Here is a 23,720-nt window from a genome sequence, read left to right on the forward strand (position 1 = left end):
CCACAGATACCAAAGTTGCATTTTAACCCCATGCAATCATATTATATTACAGCAACTTTATACCATAAACAGAATTTAGCTTTGGTGCACAAGGGTACACCTTGAGAGGCATACCTTCAACAGGATCTCTGCAAGAATGAGGCACATTAATTTTATCACGAACATTGATTTTAAACTGTTGATGTGCGCGGAAAAGACTTGTTAAACAGATGAGCCGTGGCTGAAAAATATATCTGCATATTAACAGACTGTGCTTGGAAGGACAAAGGACCATTCCCTGACACAATCAACCCACAATGGACCTTGATCACCAGGTTTTGTGTAAGAGGAACATTCCACAGACTGCTAAGGTGACACAATCCAGGAATGGGTAGGCCAGCTGGTCACATGACTAACTGGCTGTTCCAGGGTCTTTTGAATTAGCCACAGAGAGTTTGAACTGAGAAAGACGGTTTGCTCCTGGACTGAGAAGATCTCTCCTCTCTGCTCCCATCTCTTGCTCACAAGCCTCTGAATCCACTGAAGACACATGAACCCCAAGAGAGAAAGGTCTCCTACAGCAAACAAGATTCAAGAACAATACTGGACCCCAACAAAAAGCAAGAACTATCTACAATCAAGAACTACAGTGAGCTTGAAGAACCGTAACAAAAACTCTTCAGATATTGTCTCAAACCATACAACTTTATTTTTTCTTCTGCTCTTTCCTGTCTCTATTTGCATGTGTGTCTCGCGTATGCATGCCAGAGTGGGCATGTCGTGTATCCATAAGCATCAACCAAATTAGAGTTTAAGTTCAAGTTTAATAAGTTTCAACTTTTTCTCTTTAAACCTAAGAAAACCTGTTTGGCTAGCTTCTCTGCCTTATAATTGGAAGTTAGTGAACAAGGATTCACCAAGAGGGAGCTTAAAAACACGGTGTGTTTAAAATAAAACCCTGTTACAGTAAGACCAGGTGAAGGCTGAGAGGGACCCCTAGACCTCTTTCTCACCGGGTCATAACACTGCGCATATCAGAAAATTGTAAGCTGTGTGCCTGCAATTATCTGATATGTGCTGGCTGCATACCATAACCTCATCATCGTGTGGAGATTCGCAAAATGTATTCCATATTGTTTATGACTTCCTTACCGACTAAACCCACATAAAATGTCTCTAAAAAGAGTATCCTAAATAGATGCACTATGAGCATTGTTAGTTGTAGCACAATAAAGCAGCACCTGGTATTCATATGTATACTGGAACTCTGCATCCACCATTTGAATGTAACAGTTATTGTCTGGTTTCATGTAGAACCGAAGTTGTTTCTTCCAAGCCCAGCCTGAAGTGTTGCAAATCTGCGCTTGATTCAATTGTTTAACCACTTCTATATTGTGAATGATGTCAAGAATTAGGGCTTTGAGCTTCAACTCCAAAACAGTAGTATCTGAAAACACAAAAAAGGGCTTCAGATACAAAAATTCGCCTAGCATATAAGAATTTATATAGGTCAACCAAACAACAAGCATAGGATTAGTTTTGAATTGCAACAGCAAAGAGGTATCACAGAAACACTGGGCCAAATAGCCTCTTTTTGCACTGTAAACATCTACAGTTCTATTCTTATTGAGCACATTAGGTTAAACCAGTGTAAACACAATCTGTATAAATACAGAGGTCTGGAGTGCAACTTGTCATGGAGTGTTGTTTAGCAGAGAGTATGAAGCTGGCAGTTTGGTGAGTGAGGGAGTTCGGGGAAGGGGGCAAAAAAAGAGGTTCCTTTCTTTTTCTACCTATTTCAGCTTCCATTATTTGACTCTTACTTCAGTACAGCGGAAAAAGCTGATTGGTGAGTAACTGGCAAGTATTCTACTAATAATAAATAGTTTGTAAAGTTGAGGTATGGCAGGGCAGCTCGGCTGAGTGGAATATACATCCTGCGGCATGCGGGAAGTCATGGTCGCACCATGCGTCCTAGACAGACACATCTGCAGGAAGTGTCACCAGCTGCAGTAGCTTGAGGTCCAGATTTTGGGAGATTTGCTAGTGCTGTTGGGGAGGGTTTAAACTAAATTGGAAGGTGGATGGGAACCTGAGAAGGAGCTCAGATTGGAGCGAAGCAAAACTGGTAACAGGAAGTAGGAAAGTAGCAAGCGGAATTAGAAGACAGACGAAGCAAAGGCAATCATCAAATCGGATCAGAATGCAGAATAAAGTTAAAAAGACAAAGTTAAGGGCACTCTATCTGAATGCACGCAGAATTCACAACAAGGTAGATACTTTGAAGGCACAAATAGAGGTAAATGGGCATGATTTAATCGCCATTACAGAGACATGGTTACAGGGTGACCAAGACTGGGAACTGAATATTCAAGGATATTTGCCATTAGGGAACGATAGGCAAAGAAGAAAAGGAAGTGGACTGGCGCTCTTAATAAGGGACGAGATCAGTACATTAGTGAGAAGGATCTTAGGATGAAGGAGCAAGATGTAGAATCAGTTTGAGTGGAGCTAAGAAATAGCAAGGGGTAGCAAACGTTGGTGAGAGTCGTTTATAGGCCACCAAACAGTAGTGGTAATATTGGACACAGTATAAATCAGGAAATTAGCGGTGCATGTAACATGGGTAATACAGTAATAATGGGCTACTCAATTTACATACAGAGTGTGTAAACCTAATAAGCACTAATGCTGTGGAGGATGAATTCCTGGAGTGTGTACGAGATGGGTTTCTGGAGCAGTACATGAAAGAACCAACTAGGAATCGGGCTATTTTAGATCTGGTATTATGTAATGAGAAAGGGCTTATTAATAACTTTGCTGTAAAGAAGCCATTGGAAAATAGTAACCATTATATGATTGAATTTTGCATTAAGTTTGAAAATGATATAGTTCATTCTGAAAAGGGTCTTAAATCTGAACAAAGAAAACTATGAATAATAATAAAAGCAAAATACTGCAGATGCTGGAAATCTGAAACAAACACACGAAATGCTGGAAATACTCAGTAGGTCTGGCAGCATCTGCGGAAAGCAAAGCAGAGTTAATCTTTCAGGTCAGTAACCCTTCATCAGAAGTGGCAAATGTCAGAAATGTAATAGGTTTTAAGCAAATAAAGTGAGAGTGTGGCAAGAGATAATAAAGGGCAAGGTGTTGATAGGACAGAGGGTCACGGAGAATAACTGACCAGAAGATTATGGAGCAAAGACAAATGGTTTGTTAATGGTGTGTTGAAAGACAAAGAGTTAGTGCAGAGAGGGTGTTAATTGACAGAAACATGAACAACCCTGGCCCAAAGCACAAACATGAAATGTCTATTATTAGTGATATTATTAAAGGAAACAATGAAGTTGGCTATGGTGGTTTGGGAAAATACAATAAAATATTTGACAGTAGAGAGGCAATGGCTGGCATTTAAAGAAGTATTACAGAGTCTACAACAAATATGCATTCCTCTAAGACACAAAAATCCAACAGGAAAGATGAATCAACCGTGGCTAACAAATGAAGTTAAAGATTGCATTAGATCAAAAGAAGTGGTTTATAAAGTTGCCAGGAAAAGTGGTAAGTCCAAGGATTGGCAGCAATTTAGAATCCAGCAAAGGATGACCAAGAAACTGATAAAAGAAAGGGAAAAGAGGATATGAATGCAAGCGAGCGAGAAACATGAAGGTGGACTGTAGGTATGTGAAAAGGAAAAGATTAGCAAGGACAAATGTGGGTCCATTACAGGTGGAGACAGAATAATTTATAATGGAGAATTGGGAAATGACGGAGAAACTAAACAATTACTTTGTGTCTGTCTTCACGGAGGAATATACAGAAAATCTCCCAGAAATACTAAGGAACCAAGGGACTTGTGAAAATAAGGAACTGAAAGAAATTAGTATTAATAACAAGGTAGAACTTGAAAAATTAACTGGATTAAAGGTTGATAAACCCTTTGGACCAGATGAACTACATCCCAGAGAATTGAAGGAGGTGACTATAAAGATTGTGGATGTATGGGTGGTTATCTTTCAAAATTCTATAGTTTCTGGAAGGTTCCTGCAGACTGGAAAAGCAAATGTAACTCCACTATTTAAGAAAAGAGGGAGTGAGAAAACGGGGAACTTCAGGCCTGTTAGTTTGACGCATTAGTAGAGAAAATGTTAGAATCTATTATAAAGGATGTGATAACTGGACACTTGGAAAATAATATAATTGAGCAGAGTCAACATGAATTTATGAAAGGGAAATCATGTTTGACAAGCCTGTTGGAGTTTTTTTTGAGGATGTTACTTGTCGCATAGATAAAGGAGAACCAGTGGATGTGGTGTATTTGGATCTTCAGAAGGTTTTTGATAAGGAGGTTAGTAAACAAAATTAGAGCACATCAGTTTGGGGGTAATAAACTGGTATGGATTGAGAATTGGTTAACAGACAGAAAACAGAGAGTAGGAATAAACAGGTCATTCTTAGGATGGCAGGCTGTGACTAGTGGGGTACCGCAAGGATCAGTGCTGGGGCCATAGCTGTTCACAATCTACATAAATGATTTGGATGTGGGAACCAAATGTAATATTTCCAGATTTGCTGATGACACAAAACTAGGTGGGAATGCAAGTTGTGAGGAGGATGCAAGGGGGTTTCAAGGGGACTTGGACAGGCTAAAGGAATGAAAGATAAAAAAAAATGTTGAAGAAGTGTGAATTTATCCACTTTGGTAGAATATACAGAAAGACAGAGTATTTCTTAAATCGTGAGCGATTGGGAAGTGTTAATGTCCAAAGGGACCTGGGTGTCCTTGTTCATGAGTCACTAAAAGCTAGCATGCAGGTGCAGCGAGCAATTAGGAAAGCAAATGGTATGTTGGCCTTTATCGCAAGCAGATTTGAGTACAAGAGAAAAATGATTTGCTGCAATTGTATAGAGCTTTGGTGAGATCTGGAGTATTGTTTTGGAGTTTTGGTCTCCTTATCTGAGGAAGGATATACTTGCCATAGAGGGAGTACAATGGAGGTTCATCAGACTAATCCCTCGGATGGCGGGATTGTCTTATGAGGAGAGTGAGGAAATCGGGCTTGTATTCTCTCGGGTTTTGAAGAATCAGAAGTGATCTCATTGAAACTTACAAAATTCTTACAGGGCCTGACAGGGTAATGTAGATAGGATGCTTCCCCTGGCTGGTGAGTCTAGGACCAGGGGACACAGTCTCAGAATAAGGGGTAGGCCATTGAAAACTGAGATGAGGAGGAATTTCTTCACTCAGAGGGTGGTGTATTTTTGGCATTCTCTACCCCAAAAGGCTATGGAAGCTCAATCATTGAGCATGTTCAAGACAGAAATCGATAGATTTCTGGATATTGATGACATCAAGGGATATAGGGATAGTGGGGGAAAGTGGTTTTGAGGTAGATGATCAGCCATGATCTAACTGAATGGTAGAGCAGACTTGATGGGTTGAATAGCCTACTCCTGCTCTTATATTCCTATGCTCTTATGTTGCTATCTGTTAATTTGAACAAAACTGTTGCTGTAAAATTTTAGTCAGAGTAAGGAAGGTAGTTATCAAACGCAAGAGCGCTGTGAAACTTAAAATAGCCAAAAAGAAAGCATACTTCAAAATGAAAAATGAGCCCATTTTACATTCTTCTGCATATTGCAAGTAGCTCTTTAGCTGCTGCTTGTAATATTTTGTGCTAAAGCAGCAAATGGTGTCACGGTTCAGGGACTGGATGTGAGCAGTCATTTCGGTGTCAGGCACTGTTCGTGAACACCTGCTACTCTAGTTTCCATACATTACCTCGAGTCCCTAAAAATATATCCTTGACGCCTTCCTATTTCTCATCTACGTGCTGCCCCCTCGACCACATCATCCAAAAACACGACAGGTTCCACATGTATGCTGACAACATCCAGCTCTACCTCACCACCACTTATCTCAACCCTTTCAGTGTCTCTGGTTTGTTGCATTGCTTGTCTGACATTCAGTAATGGACAAACAGAAATTTCCTCCAACTAAATATTGGGAAAACCAAAGTCATTGCCTTCAACGCCCACCATAACCTTGTGATGGAATATAGGTATAATAGGCTTAATTAGGTAGAATTTAGAAATAGTTAAAATATTATACCTTTCAGAATTAAAGATTGAATAAATGGTCTGGTTTTCAAAACTCACTGGCATCCCCCTTTAAGAAGGTAGAGTTAAAAAATTTCAAGGTCCCTGTTATGAGCCTGAAACAAATTGGGACATCCATTTGTGTCTCTGTTGTCAGGGGCTTGGAAGATAAACACACACATTGAAATATCCTGTGTGACATCAGTAAGAGGTAGCAATAAACTTAATTGGTTTGTGGGGTGGTAGATGCAGACAGGTCTGCTCCAAAGGTTGCTTTGGGGTGCCACGGAAAGGGCAATTATAGATAATAAAACAATAAATGGAATGGACTTACAAGAACAAGAGGTCAAATAAACACAATTATAAACATTTTGACCAGATAAATGCTCACAACTTCAAGAGCAAGTGAATTCCAGTAAAACATTAAGTGGAGATGGTAGTTAAAGATATGGATTTTAAAAGCAGGATAACCACACACAGGAAGGTAACATTAATATGCTAAAAGTCAGATGACACTTCAGAAACAGTCTAAATGTGAGAGGTTTTGAAGCAAAGGTTAGAAGTGTTGAATAGAAGTGTTGAATCCTCAACAATGCTTTTCAACTATGGGGAATTTAAGGTAAAAAGTTGACTTTAAATTTTGATGGATATTCTGGATATTCTAAGATATTTTGCTGTAACATTATAAGGGTTAAACTTTTGGATTCTATGCTAGAATTAAGATTATGTGTGATATCTTTTAGTAATATTTGATATTGTATTATACATATCCACTTAGATGTGTATTGCATGTTTAACTATTTAATAAATCTATTAAAATTAATAAATTGTTTCATGTAGCATTCTGTATAAAACTACAAAGAACCCCCTCTCTGTGTCTCTTTAAGTGGAGAGATACGTATTGAAGAAAGTTCCCAGACCCTTATAATATCTGGAATATTTATGATTTAGCCATAATTATTTAAAAAAATTCTTCTTTGGCCTCCTTATCTCTAGAGACAATGGATAAGCGCCTGGAGGTGGTCAGTGGTTTGTGAAGCAGCGCCTGGAGTGGCTATAAAGGCCAATTCTAGAGTGACAGGCTCTTCCACAGGTGCTGCAGAGAAATTTGTTTGTCGGGGCTGTTGCACAGTTGGCTCTCCCCTTGCGCCTCTGTCTTTTTTCCTGCCAACTACTAAGTCTCTTCGACTCGCCACACTTTAGCCCCGCCTTTATGGCTGCCCGCCAGCTCTGGCGAACGCTGGCAACTGACTCCCACGACTTGTGATCAATGTCACAGGATTTCATGTCACGTTTGCAGGCGTCTTTAAAGCGGAGACATGGACGGCTGGTGGGTCTGATAACAGTGGCGAGCTCGCTGTACAATGTGTCTTTGGGGATCCTGCCATCTTCCATGCAGCTCACATGGCCAAGCCATCTCAAGCGCCGCTGACTCAGTAGGGTATATAAGCTGGGGATGTTGGCCGCCTCGAGGACTTCTGTGTTGGAGATACGGTCCTGCCACCTGATGCCAAGTATTCTCCGGAGGCAGCAAAGATGGAATGAATTGAGACGTCGCTCTTGGCTGACATACGTTGTCCAGGCCTCGCTGCCGTAGAGCAAGGTACTGAGGACACAGGCCTGATACACTCGGACTTTTGTGTTCCGTGTCAGTGCGCCATTTTCCCACACTCTCTTGGCCAGTCTGGACATAGCAGTTTAAGCCTTTCCTATGCGCTTGTTGATTTCTGCATCGAGAGACAGGTTACTAGTGATAGTTGAGCCTAGGTAGGTGAACTCTTGAACCACTTCCAGAGCGTGGTCGCCAATATTGATGGATGGAGCATTTCTGACGTCCTGCCCAATGATGTTCGTTTTCTTGAGGCTGATGGTTAGGCCAAATTCATTGCAGGCAGCCGCAAACCTGTCGATGAGACTCTGCAGGCACTCTTCAGTGTGAGATGTTAAAGCAGCATCGTCAGCAAAGAGGAGTTCCATGATGAGGACTTTCCGTACTTTGGACTTCGCTCTTAGACGGGCAAGGTTGAACAACCTGCCCCCTGATATAGTGTGGAGGAAAATTCCTTCTTCAGAGGATTTGAACGCATGTGAAAGCAGCAGGGAGAAGAAAATCCCAAAAAGTGTGGGTGCGAGAACACAGCCCTGTTTCACGCCACTCAGGATAGGAAAGGGCTCTGATGAGGAGCCACCATGTTGAATTGTGCTTTTCATATTGTCATGGAAAATGCCATGAACAACAGATGCCCCTCTACATTGCTTTCATTGATCTCACCAAAGCCTTTGACCTCGTCAGCAGACGTGGTCTCTTCAGACTGCTAGAAAAGATTGGATGCCCACCAAAGCTACTAAGTATTATTAAAAATAGGCTATCCAAAAGATGGTAATATTCTCTGTTGGTTTTCATTCTTTGAGGGAAAGCTAGTCCAATTCTTTGGAACCAAATAAGTCTATGAGAATTTGTCTGGTTTGAACTTGATGATAGGAGATTCATAGGGTTGTACTCCTGATTTGGTTTAGTCCCTATAAGGGGTTAAAGTCATAAATCACTTCAATCTCTTCTTCCTAGCCACTGACTCTCTCCCCCTCACTAGCAACAGAGGCTGAACCAGTCCGATCACAATCTTGGTGTCATACATGACCCAGAGATGAGCTTCTGACCACATTTCTACTCCACCACTAAAACCGCCAACTTCCACCTCCATAACAAGAACCTCTGCCCCTGCCTCAGCTCATCGGCTGCTGAAATCTTCATCCACACATTTGTTACAGCTAGACTTGGCATCTACAACATTTTCCTTGAAAATAAAAGCAAAATACAGCGGATGCTGGAAATCTGAAATAAAAACAGCAAGTGCTGGAAATACTCAGCAGGTCTGGCAGCATCTGTGAAGAGAGAAACAGAGTTAACGTTTCAGGTCTGTGACCAGAACCCAAGATGTTGATGGTGGGGGAATGACAATGCTAGTGCTTTTGAAGGTCATGGGAAGATGGTTAGGCTTTCTCTTGTTCAATCTGGCCATCAACTGGCACTTATGTGGTATGCGTGTTATTTGCCACTCATTTGCCAAAGCACGGCTGCCATCCAGACCTTCTTGAGGTCACTTCATTATCGGAGAAATATGAATGGAGCTAAACACTCATATCTACAGCCAACTGCTCCACCCCTTATCGTATAATAATGTAAGGTTGCTGAAGCAGCTTTCCTGAAGAACTCGACAATGATATTTGAGGCTGCAACAATTGGCCTCCAACTACATAACCATTATCCATGTGTGAGGTATGACTCAGCCACTGCAGAGTTTTCCCTTTGACCCCCACTGACTTCAGTTTTGCTAGGGCTCCTTGGTGCCCTATTCACTGAATTGTTGCATTGATGTCGAGGGCAGCTACTCTCACTTATACTGGCATTTAGCTCTTCCATCCATATGTAAATGTGATGAGGTTACTAGCCAAGTAATTCTGGCAGAATCCAAGTAAATGTTGGTAAGCACGTTATTGGTTAATAGGTGCTGCTTGACAGCACTGTCAATGACCAGTTCCATCTGTTCACTCGTGATTGGGAGAAGGCGGATAGGACGGTAGCTGGCCAGGTTTGATTTAGCTTGCTTTTGTAGATAGGCCATACCTCAACAAATAGATACCAGTACTGTACTAGCTACTGAAAACAGCTGGGCTCTAAGAGCAGCTCGCTTTTTTGCGCAGCTATTCAGCACTACAGCCAGGATGTTATCAAGGCCCATTACGTCTGCTGTGTCCAGTGCACGCAGTCACTTCTGAATGTTACATGCATGGAAACAAATTGGACCATAAAACCACAGCATGTAATAATTGAAAACACTGATTGCATAGGAGGAACTAATTACACAGCAAAGTAAAGTAACTGGAACTATTACATAAAAACAGAACTTTGTGAACCTTCATGGGCTTTACATTAAAGTAGAATGACTGATGATGGAAGTAATTAGTTCAATTTATCAATCTCCAGTTATTAATGATCAAAATCTGAAGAATTGTTTACATTTGCATTTGTAGAAAACGGTAACTAACAACTATCCATGCAAGTTATATCCAAGCATTGACAGTGGATCCTTACCAGCATTCCCAGCTTCCACACTATAAGAGTCTATACTTGTGTAGTTTTCCAATTTTGCCATCAGTTCTACATCTAGTTGTTGTAAGCTGTGTTTTCTTATGGCATTTTCAACTTCTTCAGTAAATTGAATCTGTTCAGCCAAACAAAGGATCTGAGAACAGAACAGCATTGAAACATTTATAAATGCAGAAAAAGTTAGAAAAATAAGCATACTCCAAAACACCCAGATTTCATATGTTCCTAACCAATAAAACATAATTAGGCCTCAAAATGAAAATGAATTAGTAAGCAAGATTGCTCAGATTTAACTTCACAAAGAGTGTGATAAAAGCAGAGTGTTAATTCAGGATTATATATTTTTAAAAATACATTAATTTGAATGTTCAAGTTAAATCTGTTTTAGGACTAGTTCGGGTTGATGGAAGCAGTCTTTCTTTACTAAGCTACAACATGAAACCTAAAGCCCAGCTGTCCGCAAGCACCAAGGTAGGTTCTTTGATCTGTAGGTGCTAATCTAATTATATTTGGTCAAAGCATTAATTGATATACAAGGCCTACATAAGACATAAAGCAATACATGTAACTTAATGCATAGGATACAACTTTGTGTCTTTGAACTTAACTGGCACACATCTCTTTACTCAGGGACCTTTTGGGTTCTATACACACACAAGCACACACACGAACACATTTTCCTTAGTATCTTTAATTTAGTATTCAATATCATGAGTTCAGCTCCAGCAGAGTCTAAATTGCTATCTAAAAGTTCTGTGATTGCAGGAATAATTGTCTCACCCAAATGCAAGCAGTACATTAGAAAGAAGATTAAATACTGCTCTTACCTGAAAAGTCTTGTAGATTATCGAATCCTGTATGAAATATATTCTGAGAAAATTATTTTAGTAGTTTGTAAATTAAACCCTAATTGTTTTCTACGCATTTGTACCATCAGAACCTTGCTGTATTTATCTGCTTCTGAATAATTATCTTGCATTAATAAATGTTCGTTTTAGCCTAAAGGTGCGCTATTTTCCACCTTTTTGAGAAACAGAGTGTGTGGTGGACATATTATGTAGTTTCTGGTCATTCAGTTGTAAAATAAATAATGATTGTTGATCCTGTGGTATGCTATTCCATTCACAACACTAAGTTCATAGGAGACTCAATCGATTTATGGAAACTATTATTTCAGTGACCATTTTAAAATTTTTGGGAGAAAGCCCCAAATCACAAGAAGAATAACTGCAAACTCGTAATCTGATCAATATGCTTAGAGAATATCAGATCATGACAACAAAACTCTACTTGCTCATAACTGATGTCTTGAGTCCCAACATCAGTTTTAGATTTGTTTTTTTCTGCTAATGGCAATTGACAGTGCTGAAGCAAACTCTTATTAAGCTTAGAGTCAATTATGTACACTGATGTTCCTATCAAAGGAACAACAGATATTACTATTGACAGGCAAACCTGCCAAGAATGAGGAAAATTTATTTCGCCACATGAACATTGACTGTTTTCTCCTGGAATGACAACACCTCTCTCCTGTCTGCTCTCATCTCGCTCTCACCAGCTTCGGAAACCATTGAAGCGGAGAGCTTTAAAAATACAGCTCAGTTATGAGACTCTCAGAGAAGTAGTCCTGTTAGGAGAATTTAAAAACTCTCTCCCACTCTCAATAAAGACCCATGTAGAGGAGCAGCAGGTTGAGAGAGCCCGGCAAGCGGCCTTACTGGCCGATGAGTTTGCTTTAATTTATAAGTCGGTTTCACAGGGGAGAACCTTTCCAAATCACCTCCACAAATCCAAAAAGGACAAAGGGTGGGAAGGTGATCTCTGCACAGGCAGTCCTGGGAGAGAAAGGAAAGCAGGAGACACAGGAGGCCCTCCTCCAACCAAAAAGGAAAGTGCTATGAGCAAAAGTGAGACCCAGAGATCTGTGTGCTTCCACTTTAATAAAGCAGGGCATTTAAAAGCTGATTTCTGGAAGCTATAGGAAAAACCAGTAGGGTTAATCATGGCACACTCGCTCAGTGAAGACAGGACCCTGATGGAAAACACAGAACAAGCTGTAGCTTTAACTGCAGTAAGTGCAACAGAGGAATCCTACTATGGCCAGTACAGGAAAAGTTAATAGGATTCTTGATGGTTATCAGGATTTTGTGCCTGAAAGGAAAGTAACCCCATACCTTTCGAGTGGGGCCAGCAAGCCCATAGTGATTCTCAGGGACACAGGGGCAACTAGATCCCTTTTACTGGTAAAGGCCTGACCTTTCCCTACAGAGAGCGCAGTGAACACCAAAATGGTGGTGAATGATATTGGAGGGCAGTGTATGTCTGTTCCTGTACACCGGGTGCACCTGGAGTGAGACCTAGTTTCGGGACCGGTGACCGAAGGGATTGTCCCTAGTTTGCCTGTGGACTGGGTTGACCTGCTCCTGGTAATGATCTGGCGGGGGTACAGGTGGTAGCCCCACCAGTGGTGAAAGAAAGACTGCAGGGGGTCAGAGAGACAGGGCAGTGGCAGGAGATGATCCCCTGCAGTTTCACTCAATGTGTAGTGGATCAGGCCATGATCAAACCAGCTCCCCTAGAGGAGACTGAATTGGCACTGCAGGCAAATGACCATGAGGTCTGCCTGTCCGAGACTTTCTTTGGAACGTTAGGAGAACCAGGGAATGAATAAATAAATTTTCCCTTGCTAAGGCTCAGCGTGCCGACACAGTATTGCGAGAGTTAGCACAGGCTGCCCAGTCTGAAAGTGAAGCAGAGGGAGTCCCTGACTTCTACTATTTAAAGAATGAGGTACTGAAGAAGAAATGGAGTTCTCCTCACAGACCTTAGGGCAAGGAGTAGACAGTAGTTCATCAGTTAGTGGTGCCACAGAGCTACCGGGGAGAAATATTAAAACGAGCCCACGAGACCACAGTGGCTGTGCATGCCGGTGTACAAAAGACCAAAGCTGGCATAAGACAGCTGTTTGACTGGCCAAAAATCCTCAAAGATGTGGTGGAGTACTGCAGGAGTGGCCACATGTGCCAGGTTGAGGGGAAACCCCAACCTGCTGTGAAACCTGCATCCCTACACCCTGTACTGGTGTTAGGAGGACCCTCCAGCAAAGGGCTGGTGAACTGTAAGGGACCCCCGCTGAGAACAAAAGGGGACAGGCAAGCACACGGCTGGCAAAAGTTTAGAAAGAGAAGGGGAAAAAGTGCTCAAACGGGCAGATTAAAGGACGTTCTGGAATGAAAACCCCTACTGTCCGGTCAACCAACCCCAAAAAATTTGAAAAGGTAGACCCCACATCCTCCTATGTAAATGCAGACTCTAGAAGCACCCCACCAAAGTTGCTAACAGCATTTACAGGTACCTGAAGAGACAAGGAGAGACCTCTAAGGGGCACAGAAACCGTGAGGGTGATGGCTCACCTAGTCGAAGTGTCACAGGAGAGTGCAGTCAAGTCCGCACAAATAGCTACAGGTAGGGGTGTCCCAGAGAACAAAGGGGAGAGTGACAAAGAATCCTCCCCCCACAGTAAGAGGAAAAGGGAACCACCCATCCCCTGAAGTCAAAAGTCTTTGCATAACTCAGAGTTCAGGATAGACCCGCCCACTACTAACTCTCCTTCGGAAAAAAAGGGAAAATTAAAGCAGCCCTTGCACCCAGCTTTAAGATCGGTGAATGAATGGAAATGAATGAGAGAAATGCATGGTTTTTCTTTCTGTATCTTATATTTCTCTTAAACCCTGTAATGAAATGTGACATTTTTCTTCAAATCGCATTTCGTTCCCCAGGGTGTGGAGGTATCAGGCAAGCCCCCCACCTGCCAAGAATGAGGAAAATTAATTTTGTCACATGAACATTGATTTTAAACTGTAGATGGTAAAGAAAGAACATGCTTTAAAAAACAATTGGAGACTTTGGCTGGAGAGAGACATTAGCCTATGAACAGACATGTACTTCAAAAGGATAAAGGAGCTATTCCCTGCTCCAATTTAATTCACAATGGACTTTTTATTACCAGACTTTGAAACAATCCAGGTTAACTACGAAGATGGCCGAATATGCAAACAGACATGGTTGGGCAGTTTGGTCAGATGACTGACTGACTGTTGGAGTTTTTTTGAATTTGAGCTTCCAACAAGGAATTTGAAATCAGAAGGCTGTTTTCTCTTGGACTGACAACACCTCTCTCCTGTCTGTTCTCATCTCGCTCTCACCAGTTTCAGAAACCATTGAAGACATATGAACCCCAAGAGAGAAAAGTCTCCTACAATGAACAAGGTTTAAGAAGAATACTGGGCCCCAACGAAAAGTAAGAGCTATCGACAATCAAGGACTCTAAGACAAGCTGGAAACATAGAAATAGTAACAAGAAACCCCCTTTACAGACTGCCTTAAACCTCTCCATTTTAATTTTCTTCTGCTCTTTTCTGTCCCTATTTGCATGTGTGTATTACGTGTGCATGCTAGCGTGGGTGCATCGTATACCCGTAGGCGTTAACCATATTAGAGTTTATGTTTAAGGTTTAATAAATTTCAACTTTTCTTCTTTAAACCTAAGATGACCTCATTTCTTTGCCCTATAATTGGAAAATGGTGAACAAGGATTCATCAAGGGGGAGCTAAAAATAGTGTGTTTAAAATTAAACCCTGTTACAGTAAGACCAGGTGAAGGCTGAAAGGGAACCCTAGACCTCTTTCTCACCTGGTCGTAACACTATGTTTATTGAGAAATTATGTGTAGAGAGTACAGAGAAAACTACAATCAATTTATATCACAAACTTTCAATGTAACAATCAATACGTTTTATTTAGAATTGCAAAATAGTACTTTTTCAGGAATTGTTGAAACCATCACCATGTATTATGTCTGCCATCAGTTTATAGTATTTTTCTTACTGTAGAAAAATTTTAAGACACAGGCAGACTGGGACATTAATGAGTAAACATGTACAGTACCTGTGATGGAAAACGTGATGGATCAATGGCACCTTGTGATTGTTTCCAAGCAGCAATGCACTCAACCAACAAGTGCTTCAGAGTTTCTTTCATCACTTCAGCTAAATTATTCAGCCAAACCTGGCAAACACAACAGAATACTGGTTGGATCCACAAAAATAAAGATTGATTAGATTTTGCATTATTCTTCACATAGTCAAAATGTTATCACCTCAACATCATCTGTAACGAGAATGCTGCTTTTCAAAGGCACAACTTCACCATCCAAAGACTTCATTGCAATAATGTGTTGGAAATCTTCATCAAAATCCACACTGTTAATTCCTGGAAATAACCATAAATCAATAATACAGTCAATGTTAAATTTGCAAAATTGATCAAAGTATGAAAACTATGTCATTTGCAAATGAAATTGGCACTATTTTCTGTATATTTGAATAAATCGTGGTCACAGGTAATGTAGTAACCAAGTGCAGGAGGACACAAGTTTGTCTCAATTGTTGCCCACACAGTGCTTAAGTAATGTTTATAATATTTTATTACTAAGCTATGCTACTGAAGTCTTCAATTAATTAATTTTCATCTTACGACCCTACGTATTAGGAGAAGTAGGCCATTCAGGCTGTTGCGCCTGCTCCACTATTTAACAAGATCATGGCTGATCTGTTTCTGTCTCAAATTCCACACTCCCATCTACCCCCGATAACCTTTGATACCCTTGCCTAACAAGAATCTATCTTCCTCTGCCTTAAAAATATGACCCCGCCTTCTAAGGCAGAGAATTCCAAAGTCACACAACCCTGAGAGAAAAAATGTCTTCTCGTCTGTCCTAAAAGGGCAACCTCTAATTTTCAAACAGTGTCCCCTAGTTCTGGACTCACCCACAAGAGGAAACATCCCCTCCCATCCACCCTGTCAAGACCGTTCAAGATCTTATAAGCTTCAATCAAGTCTCCCCTCACTCTTCTAAACTCCAGAGAAAACAAGCCCAGTCTGTCCAACCTTTCCTCATAAGACAACCTGCCCATTCCAGGTATCAATGTAGTAAACTTCCTCTGAACCCTCTCCAACACATTCACATCCTTCTTTAAATAAGGAGCATCTTGCACTAAAGCACAAGAATCTCAATCTCAAAAACATTGTGATTAAGCAAATCATTTTCACTGAATTTATTTTATAAAGAACAAAACATGTCGCATCAGCCATAGAATTTTCACTTATTCTAAGAATCTCTTTGCTTTTATTAGCATAAAAGCTCTTCATTTAATTATTTTCTAAATTCCACAAAACATTTGAATCACTTTACAAGATCACAATATCACAAGATGAGAAAAATTGTAGAACCAATTTTAACTCATCTTATTAAAAGTCCCAACAGTCCTTCCCTATCACAGTGTGGGTTTTGCCTCCATTACTCCTTCAAGATATCCATTCCATGTGTTGATCAATTTTTGTTTGAAAACCTTTCTGACACAATCTTAAATTTGCCTTGAACTGCTTTTAAAGTGTTGTCTCCCTTCCTAGTTTCACAGATTAGCTTGAATATTTTTAGGATCTATTACTCAATCGTATACAATATCTTAGATACTTGTATAAAATGGCCCGGTCACCTCCTTTCAAGGTGAAAACGGTCAGAATTATGCAGTCTTTCCTTCTAACTTAGTCTCAATCCCATCAATCAATAACATCAACTGCAGCAGCAGCAGCAGTTGCAATTTATATTGAGCCTTTAGCATAGAAAAGCATCCCAAGGCATAATCAAAAAAAAAAAATTAAGTTTGAGAATGAGAATATTTGCTAAGGTAACTAAAAGCTTGGCCAAAAAGGTACATTTATTGAAAGATTTTAAAGGAGGGTGAGACGTGGAATACAGAAAGGTTTAGGAAGGGAACTGCAGAGCTTCAGGCTGAGAGCATCATCGGTAATGACCTAGACCCTTGAAGGCACAGCCGCCAATGGTGGAGCGAAGAAAGTGAGGGTTGCACAAGACGACAATTGAAGGAGCACAGAGTTCCCAGAAGGTTATGCAAGGTTATAGAGAAAGGGAGAGGTGAGGCCATGACTGGATTTGAATTCAAGGATGAGAATTTTAATTTGAGGAACTGAGGGGTCGGGAGCCAATATAGGTCAGTGAACATGGGGATGGTGGGTGAGTGCGGCTTGATGCAGATTTGGAAACGAGCTACAAAGTTTTCAATAAGCTTAGCAGAATACTGGACAGGTCGAGTTTGGAGGTAATAAATGCATGCTCAAGGGTTTTGGCAGAGTGGGCTAAGGCAGGGGCAGAGACAGGTGATGTTACGGATTAGAAGTAGGAAGTCTTTGCAGTGAAGAGTATACAGGATCGGGTCAACTTGGGGTCAAAAAAAAAACCTGAAGTTCTGAAGAATCTGGTTCAACCTGAGACCGAGACTTTATCCAAGACTAGAGGGGTAGTGGAGGGGTTGTGCAAGGTGGTGGAAAAGTAGAAATGAGTGTCATCTGTAAATATGGAACCTGACCATGCCTTCCGATGATGTCACCAAGGAGCACAGCGTAGATGAGGAAGAGGAGGGGGAAAAAGAAGATTCTTGAGGGACTCCAGAAGTCATGTATAGGGGCAGGAAGAGAAGCCATTGCTGAAAATGATCTGGCTATGACCAGATCATTAAGGGTGGAACCAAGCAAGGGAGTCCCATTCAGTTGGACAATGGAAGCATTAGAGGATGAACGACAAGGAAGAATAGTGCACAATATCACAAACGCAGAGAAGGTCATTTGTGACTTTGATTAAGGCCGCTTCAGTGATGATTGGGGAGATTCAAACATGGAGTTGCAGGAAAGATGGGCATGGATTTGAACATACTTCCCCAAATGCTTTTCTTTAAAATGTATTTTTTATAAACATGCACTACATTTTTAAACTCACTTCTATTAGGTTGCTGCTACAGGCACATCCATTTTTTCCATGAATGTAATCATTTTGAAACTGCTTCATTTTGGATATAAATTGGTAACCTTGATGAGAAAAAAACTTCCATGTTCTGCCTATTACTCTGAGAACAGATATTAGTGATGATCTTTGTTGAATGCTCGCACACCAGAGAACACAGTTCTCTTTGGACACTCATCTAATTATCTAATGACTAAAATTGCATAAATGAATGTAGATGTTAAATAATCCTGTAATTCTGTATTCAGTGGGAAACACAATTACATTTAATAACCATTTAATTTGCAGAGACCTTTCACTCAGTTTTTATATTCTTCAACAATTAAACATTTACAGGTCACTGATTAAAGAATGATTAAAACAAGATCACAAAAGACCAAACTGTAAGAGAGACTGCTTAGAGGTAACATGATTAGGTTTCAGGAGTCAGCATAATTAGATATGAAGCCATACCAGCAAAAAGCTTTCGAAGATGAGTCTGAATGATAGAAGGATTGGTGGACTGTCCCAGGATTTCAAGTAAATCATCATCGCCAATGAAATAAAACCGTGGAAATGCTGAACGTTTTTCCTGGATAGTGAAGTTTTAAAAATATTAATCCATTTATTGAGAATTGATACATAATATATTAAGGTTGATATGGATCTTAGATGAACCGAGTTACCTCTTAAGATATTAATTCATTGTGTGACAGGATAACAACAGAGTTCTGATGAAAGGTCACAGACTGAAATGTTAACTCTACTTCTCTCACTACAGATGCTGCCAAGACCTGCTGAGCATTTCCAGCACTTTCTGTTTTTATTTCAGATTTCCAGCATCTGCAATACTTTGCTTTTATTTAACTACATGGTTAATCATTTATATGCATCAGGGCCTACATTATAACATCATTTATGGGAATTCGCAAATCACTGGAATAATATGCTTTAATATATAAATTTTATATGTCATGCAGCCTTTGAGAGGAGTATTAACAAAGGCCCTGGGGGAAATATAGCTAATAATTATTAGCATATACTAAAATTTTCTCCAGTACAATGGTAAAAGAGCAGTGAGAGAGGAAGTCATAACTCAAAGTGGGTAATATTATCTTAACCAGGCTGGCGGGAAACTAACAAAGTCAGATTAACTACCTGTTTTACAACTTATCCAACTTAACTCGCCATTTAAGTAAATAAACACGATATATTAGACAAACAGAAACTCTACAGGTGGATGTAGATTTTTTAGGTTTGGAGACTCTAAAACATGGTATTGGATTTCTGCAGGTCAAGCACCCATATAACTAAAACAAAAATGGTTTTAAAAATCTAGGAATATTAGATTTAACTTCATTTTTTGTTTTCCTTATGATAATTCATGTTGATTTTTAAAAATCATTTCAGGCTACCTCTTACCTCCAGAAATTCATTGAGTGACTTCTGGCATCTTTGCAGCTGGTCTAATATGGTAATGAGTGAATGTCTGATGCCAGCTCGCATACAGAGTGAAGTTACTCTATTGTCCCTTTGAACATCTGCCATGATTGATCTGGAGAAGATAAAATATACTGATCCAGCATTGTATTAACTACCCATGCTTAGCCAACCTTTCCTTACATTAACATTGTGCATTACCAAGATAAACGCTTCTATATGAAATTCTTACTATCTTCTGATCCAGAAGCCACTGTTAGGGCATATTTTCCAGATTATACAGAAATGAGCAAATGAACACAATACAGAAATTTACAGCACAGGTCATTTGGACCACTGGTTCTGTACTGGTTCTTTAATAATCCCACTGCTCTGTACTCTCGTCATGGCACTATATTTTACACTGCCTCAAATATTTAGTACATGATGCAATGGTCTCTGCCTCAACCGCTGCACTAATGTATCTGTGCCTTCCTTTAGTCTTTTACAATTCTCCTTGCTACTTGACAAACTGCCTATTTTTGTGTCATCAGCAAATTTCAAGATTGTCTTCATTATGTCTAAGTTCAATCATTTATATATGTATATCAAAAGCAAAAATGAGCTCTATACTGACCCCTAGGGTACACCACCTCCAATCCTTTTCCAATCTGAGGAACATCCATCGATACCAAATTCTTTGGTTCACATCAAATCAACTTTGTTGCTACATTTACACACTTAATGGAAAACCACTGAAGACCACAGATGAACAGAAAGACCTAGGGGGATCAAATTACCTCAAAGGCCAATAATATTTCGGCTTTTTATAAACAGGGGCACGGAGTACAAAATTGAAGAAGTAATGATAAATTTATACAATACATAGATTAGGTCACAGTTTAAATGCCATGTCCTAGAAAGGAAATTAAAGCAGTAGAGCTCGTAGAGATTGTACACTAGGCTGTGCCAAGAAACTATAGCCATGAAAAGAGATTTGAGATACCTGGACTATTTCCACTGGAATACTGCAGATGATGTCTAACCAGGACTTTGCATAGTTGGATCAAAACTTGCTCCCTTTTTGTATTTTGACCTTCCAGATATAAAGGTTAACATTCCATTAGCCTTTTTGATTATTTTTTGTACCTGTTAGAGCCCATGGAATAAAAGGGACAATAGCAGCATGGATATGAAATTGGCTGAGTGACAGGAAACAGAAAGTAGTTGTGAACGATTGTTTTTTGGACTGGAGGAAGGTTCCCCAGGTGTCAGAAAAAAAACCCTGCTTTTCTTGATATACATTAATGACCTAGACTTGGGTGTAAAGAGCACAATTTCAAAATTTGCAGATGACACAAAACTTGGAAGTATTGTGAACGGTGAGGAAGATAATGATAAGTTTCAAGAAGACATAGGCAGGCTGGTGGAATGGGCGGATGCGTGGCAGATGAAATTTAATGCAGAAAATTGTGAAGTGATACATTTTGGTAGGAAGAACGAGGAGAGGCAATATAAATTTAAGGGGTACAATTCTAAAGGGGGTGCAGGAAGAGAGAGACCTGGGGGTTTGAGTGCACAAATCATTGAAGGTTGCAGGGCAGGTTGAGAAAGTGCTTAATAAAGCATATGGGATCCTGGGCTTTATAAATAAGGGCATAGAGTACAAAAACAAGGAAGTTATGGTAAACCTGTATAAATTACTGGCTCGGCCTCAACTGGAGTATTCTTTACAGTTCTGGGCACCACACTTTCAGAAGGATGCTAAAGCCTTAGAGAGGGCGAAGAAAAGATTCACAAGACTGGTTCCAGGGTTGAGGAAGTTCAGTTACGTGGATTGGTTGGAGAATCTGGGTCTGTTGCCCTTAAGAGGAGATTTGATAGAAGTGTTCAAAATCATGAGGGTTCCAGAGAGACTAGATAGGGAGAAACTGGAACCAGAACCAGAGGACACCAATTTAAGGTGAAGCAGCGCCTGGAGTGGCTATAAAGGCCAATTCTGGAGTGACAGGCTCTTCCACAGGTGCTGCAGAGAAATTTGTTAGTTGGGGCTGTTGCACAGTTGGCTCTCCCCTTGCGCCTCTGTCTTTTTTCCTGCCAACTATGGAGAATTTTTCTTTTTACGCAGCAAGTGATCAGGATCTGGAATGCACTGCCTGAGAGTGTGGGGGAGGCAGATTCAATTGAGGCCTTCAAAAGAAAACTGAATAATTATCTGAAAAGAAAAGATTTTCCGGGCCATGGAAAAATGGAAGGGCTGGGGACTAGGTGAGTTGCTCTTGCAGAGAACTGGCATGGAATGACATGCCAAATGGCCTTCTTCTGTGCTGTAACCATTCTATGACTCTGTGACCATTACATTTTAGTGATCTGTGAACACTCACTCCTAAACCTCTTTGGACCTCCACTACTCCTAGCTTTTCACCATTTAAAAAAAAACTAGATTCTACTTTTTTTGGTCAAAAATGGATAACCTCATACTTACCTACATTGAAATTCATCTGCCACAGTTTAGCCCATACACGTAATCTATCATTATCTCTCCAATTTTATATTCCTGCCTACATCACTTACTATGTCACCAATTTCTGTGCCATCAGCAAACTTCAATATGTGGCTCTATTATTTTATCTAAGTTATTAATAAATATCGTGAATAGCTGAGGCCCCAGCACAAATCCTTGTCAGACACCATCAGTCAGTTCCTTCCAATGTCTACTACTTCTGTTAATTTCTCAAAAAATTCAATTAGGTTCGTTAGATATCACTTACTCTGTAAAAAGCCATGCTGGCTGTCTCTGCTCAACTCAAATTTCTCAAAAGTTCTCAGTAACTCTGTCCTTAATTATAGATTCCAATGACTTCCCCACAACAGATGTTAGATTAACAAATCTATAATTTCCTTCTTCTCTATCATCTTTCTTAAATAATGCAACTTTCCAATCTAAAGGGGCAATTCCTGAATCAAGTGCACTTTGGAAGACTATGGCTAACGCAGCTGTAATTTCCCCACAAACTTCCTTTAAAACCCTGGGAAGGAAAGCTTCACATTTGCTGGGGATATGTCAGTCTTTAGCACCATTACTTTTTCTAATACGGTTTTCTTGCTTAAATTATCTTTCTCAGCTGGCTGACCTTGAATAACCTATATATTTCTAAATGCTCACTAATTTTATCTGTAATAATGGGTTCTAATGAGTTTTGCCCACAACTGAAGAGTCTCTCGTTCCACAGTTTATTCTTCTCTCCTTTCTCGAGCAATAAGCTGTATTTAGTCATCGCGGCAGCAGTTCCACTGGCAGGCCCAAATGCAGGAGCGACCCCGCTTCAATGATCTGTGGGACCCAGGGCCGCATCTTGCCAGCAGGGTCCCTATTAAGGATGGCCACCCGCCCTCAAGAGCTGCCGGCCATTCGGAGGGCCAGCACTTAGCAGCCTCAGCAGTGTCACCAGGAATGGTGGCCACTGCTGGGACTGTACCTGGAAGAAGAGGACACAATGGATGGACAGAGCTCTCACAATGAAGTAAATGGGGGCTGGGGGCGCCCAGGCCAGTCAGGCAGGCCCCAGCGAGGGGGTGGTGGGGTTGGTGAAGTTAGGTGGCGTTGCTGCCAGAGGTGGCCATTGCCATCAGGGGTCCCCTCCATGGGCCAAAGAGTGCCTGAAGAGCAGGGCCCGTTTCCCCACTCCCCCACCCTCAAGTCTGCTGGCAGGGCACCAGAGTTTACCTGGCAATCTCCCCACATAGCACAGGGTCCTCCCAGCCACTAGTAAAATGCCAGCGGCGGTGAGAAGAGGCCCTTAATTCACCACTTAAGTGGCTCAATTGGCCTCTGGGTAGGAGGGCAATCCGCCACCTTCCCTACCACTGGCAAGATGGCATGGCGGTGGCAAGAAGATGGGCATTTCAGCACCCCCCCCCCCCCCCCCCCCACCGCCTTCCCTTGCCATTTTACTGCACCCTCCACCCCCACTTCCCGGTCTGTCCCCAGGGGATTAGTAAAATGCAAGCTAATGTATTAGATTGGCTACTCTCCACTCCCACAGCACAACTAGCATATTGAAGAAGGATTAAAACTTGAGACTAGAATCCTACCCTTTTACTTTTCATATATATTTTCCTTCTATATTACATGACCCTTTTCCAATATTCCTTTTAGTCTTTCAAATCTTCCTTTTCACCAATGTGTCAATCTCCAAACTTTGCCTTACATCACACTGAGGCTGAGAACAATTTTATTCTTTTCTTTTTTGT

The 23,720-nt window shown here is 40.8% G+C and overlaps 1 protein-coding gene across 2 annotated transcripts in view; it reads right to left on the reverse strand.

Moving 5' to 3' along the window:
* Positions 1-23,720, reverse strand: part of dync2h1 (dynein cytoplasmic 2 heavy chain 1) — an 836,995-nt gene that overhangs the window by 683,027 nt on the left and 130,248 nt on the right. For both annotated transcript variants that reach the window (XM_068033753.1, XM_068033752.1), the window contains exons 28-33: positions 19,470-19,602; positions 18,522-18,639; positions 15,348-15,460; positions 15,137-15,256; positions 10,175-10,325; positions 1,221-1,426 (exon numbers count right to left, since the gene is read on the reverse strand). In XM_068033753.1, coding sequence (XP_067889854.1) covers positions 1,221-1,426; positions 10,175-10,325; positions 15,137-15,256; positions 15,348-15,460; positions 18,522-18,639; positions 19,470-19,602 — 841 coding nt within the window. The remainder of the gene's footprint in view (positions 1-1,220; positions 1,427-10,174; positions 10,326-15,136; positions 15,257-15,347; positions 15,461-18,521; positions 18,640-19,469; positions 19,603-23,720) is intronic.

This window comes from Heterodontus francisci, chromosome 6 (genome assembly GCF_036365525.1).
Source record: "Heterodontus francisci isolate sHetFra1 chromosome 6, sHetFra1.hap1, whole genome shotgun sequence".
NCBI lineage: Eukaryota > Metazoa > Chordata > Chondrichthyes > Heterodontiformes > Heterodontidae > Heterodontus > Heterodontus francisci.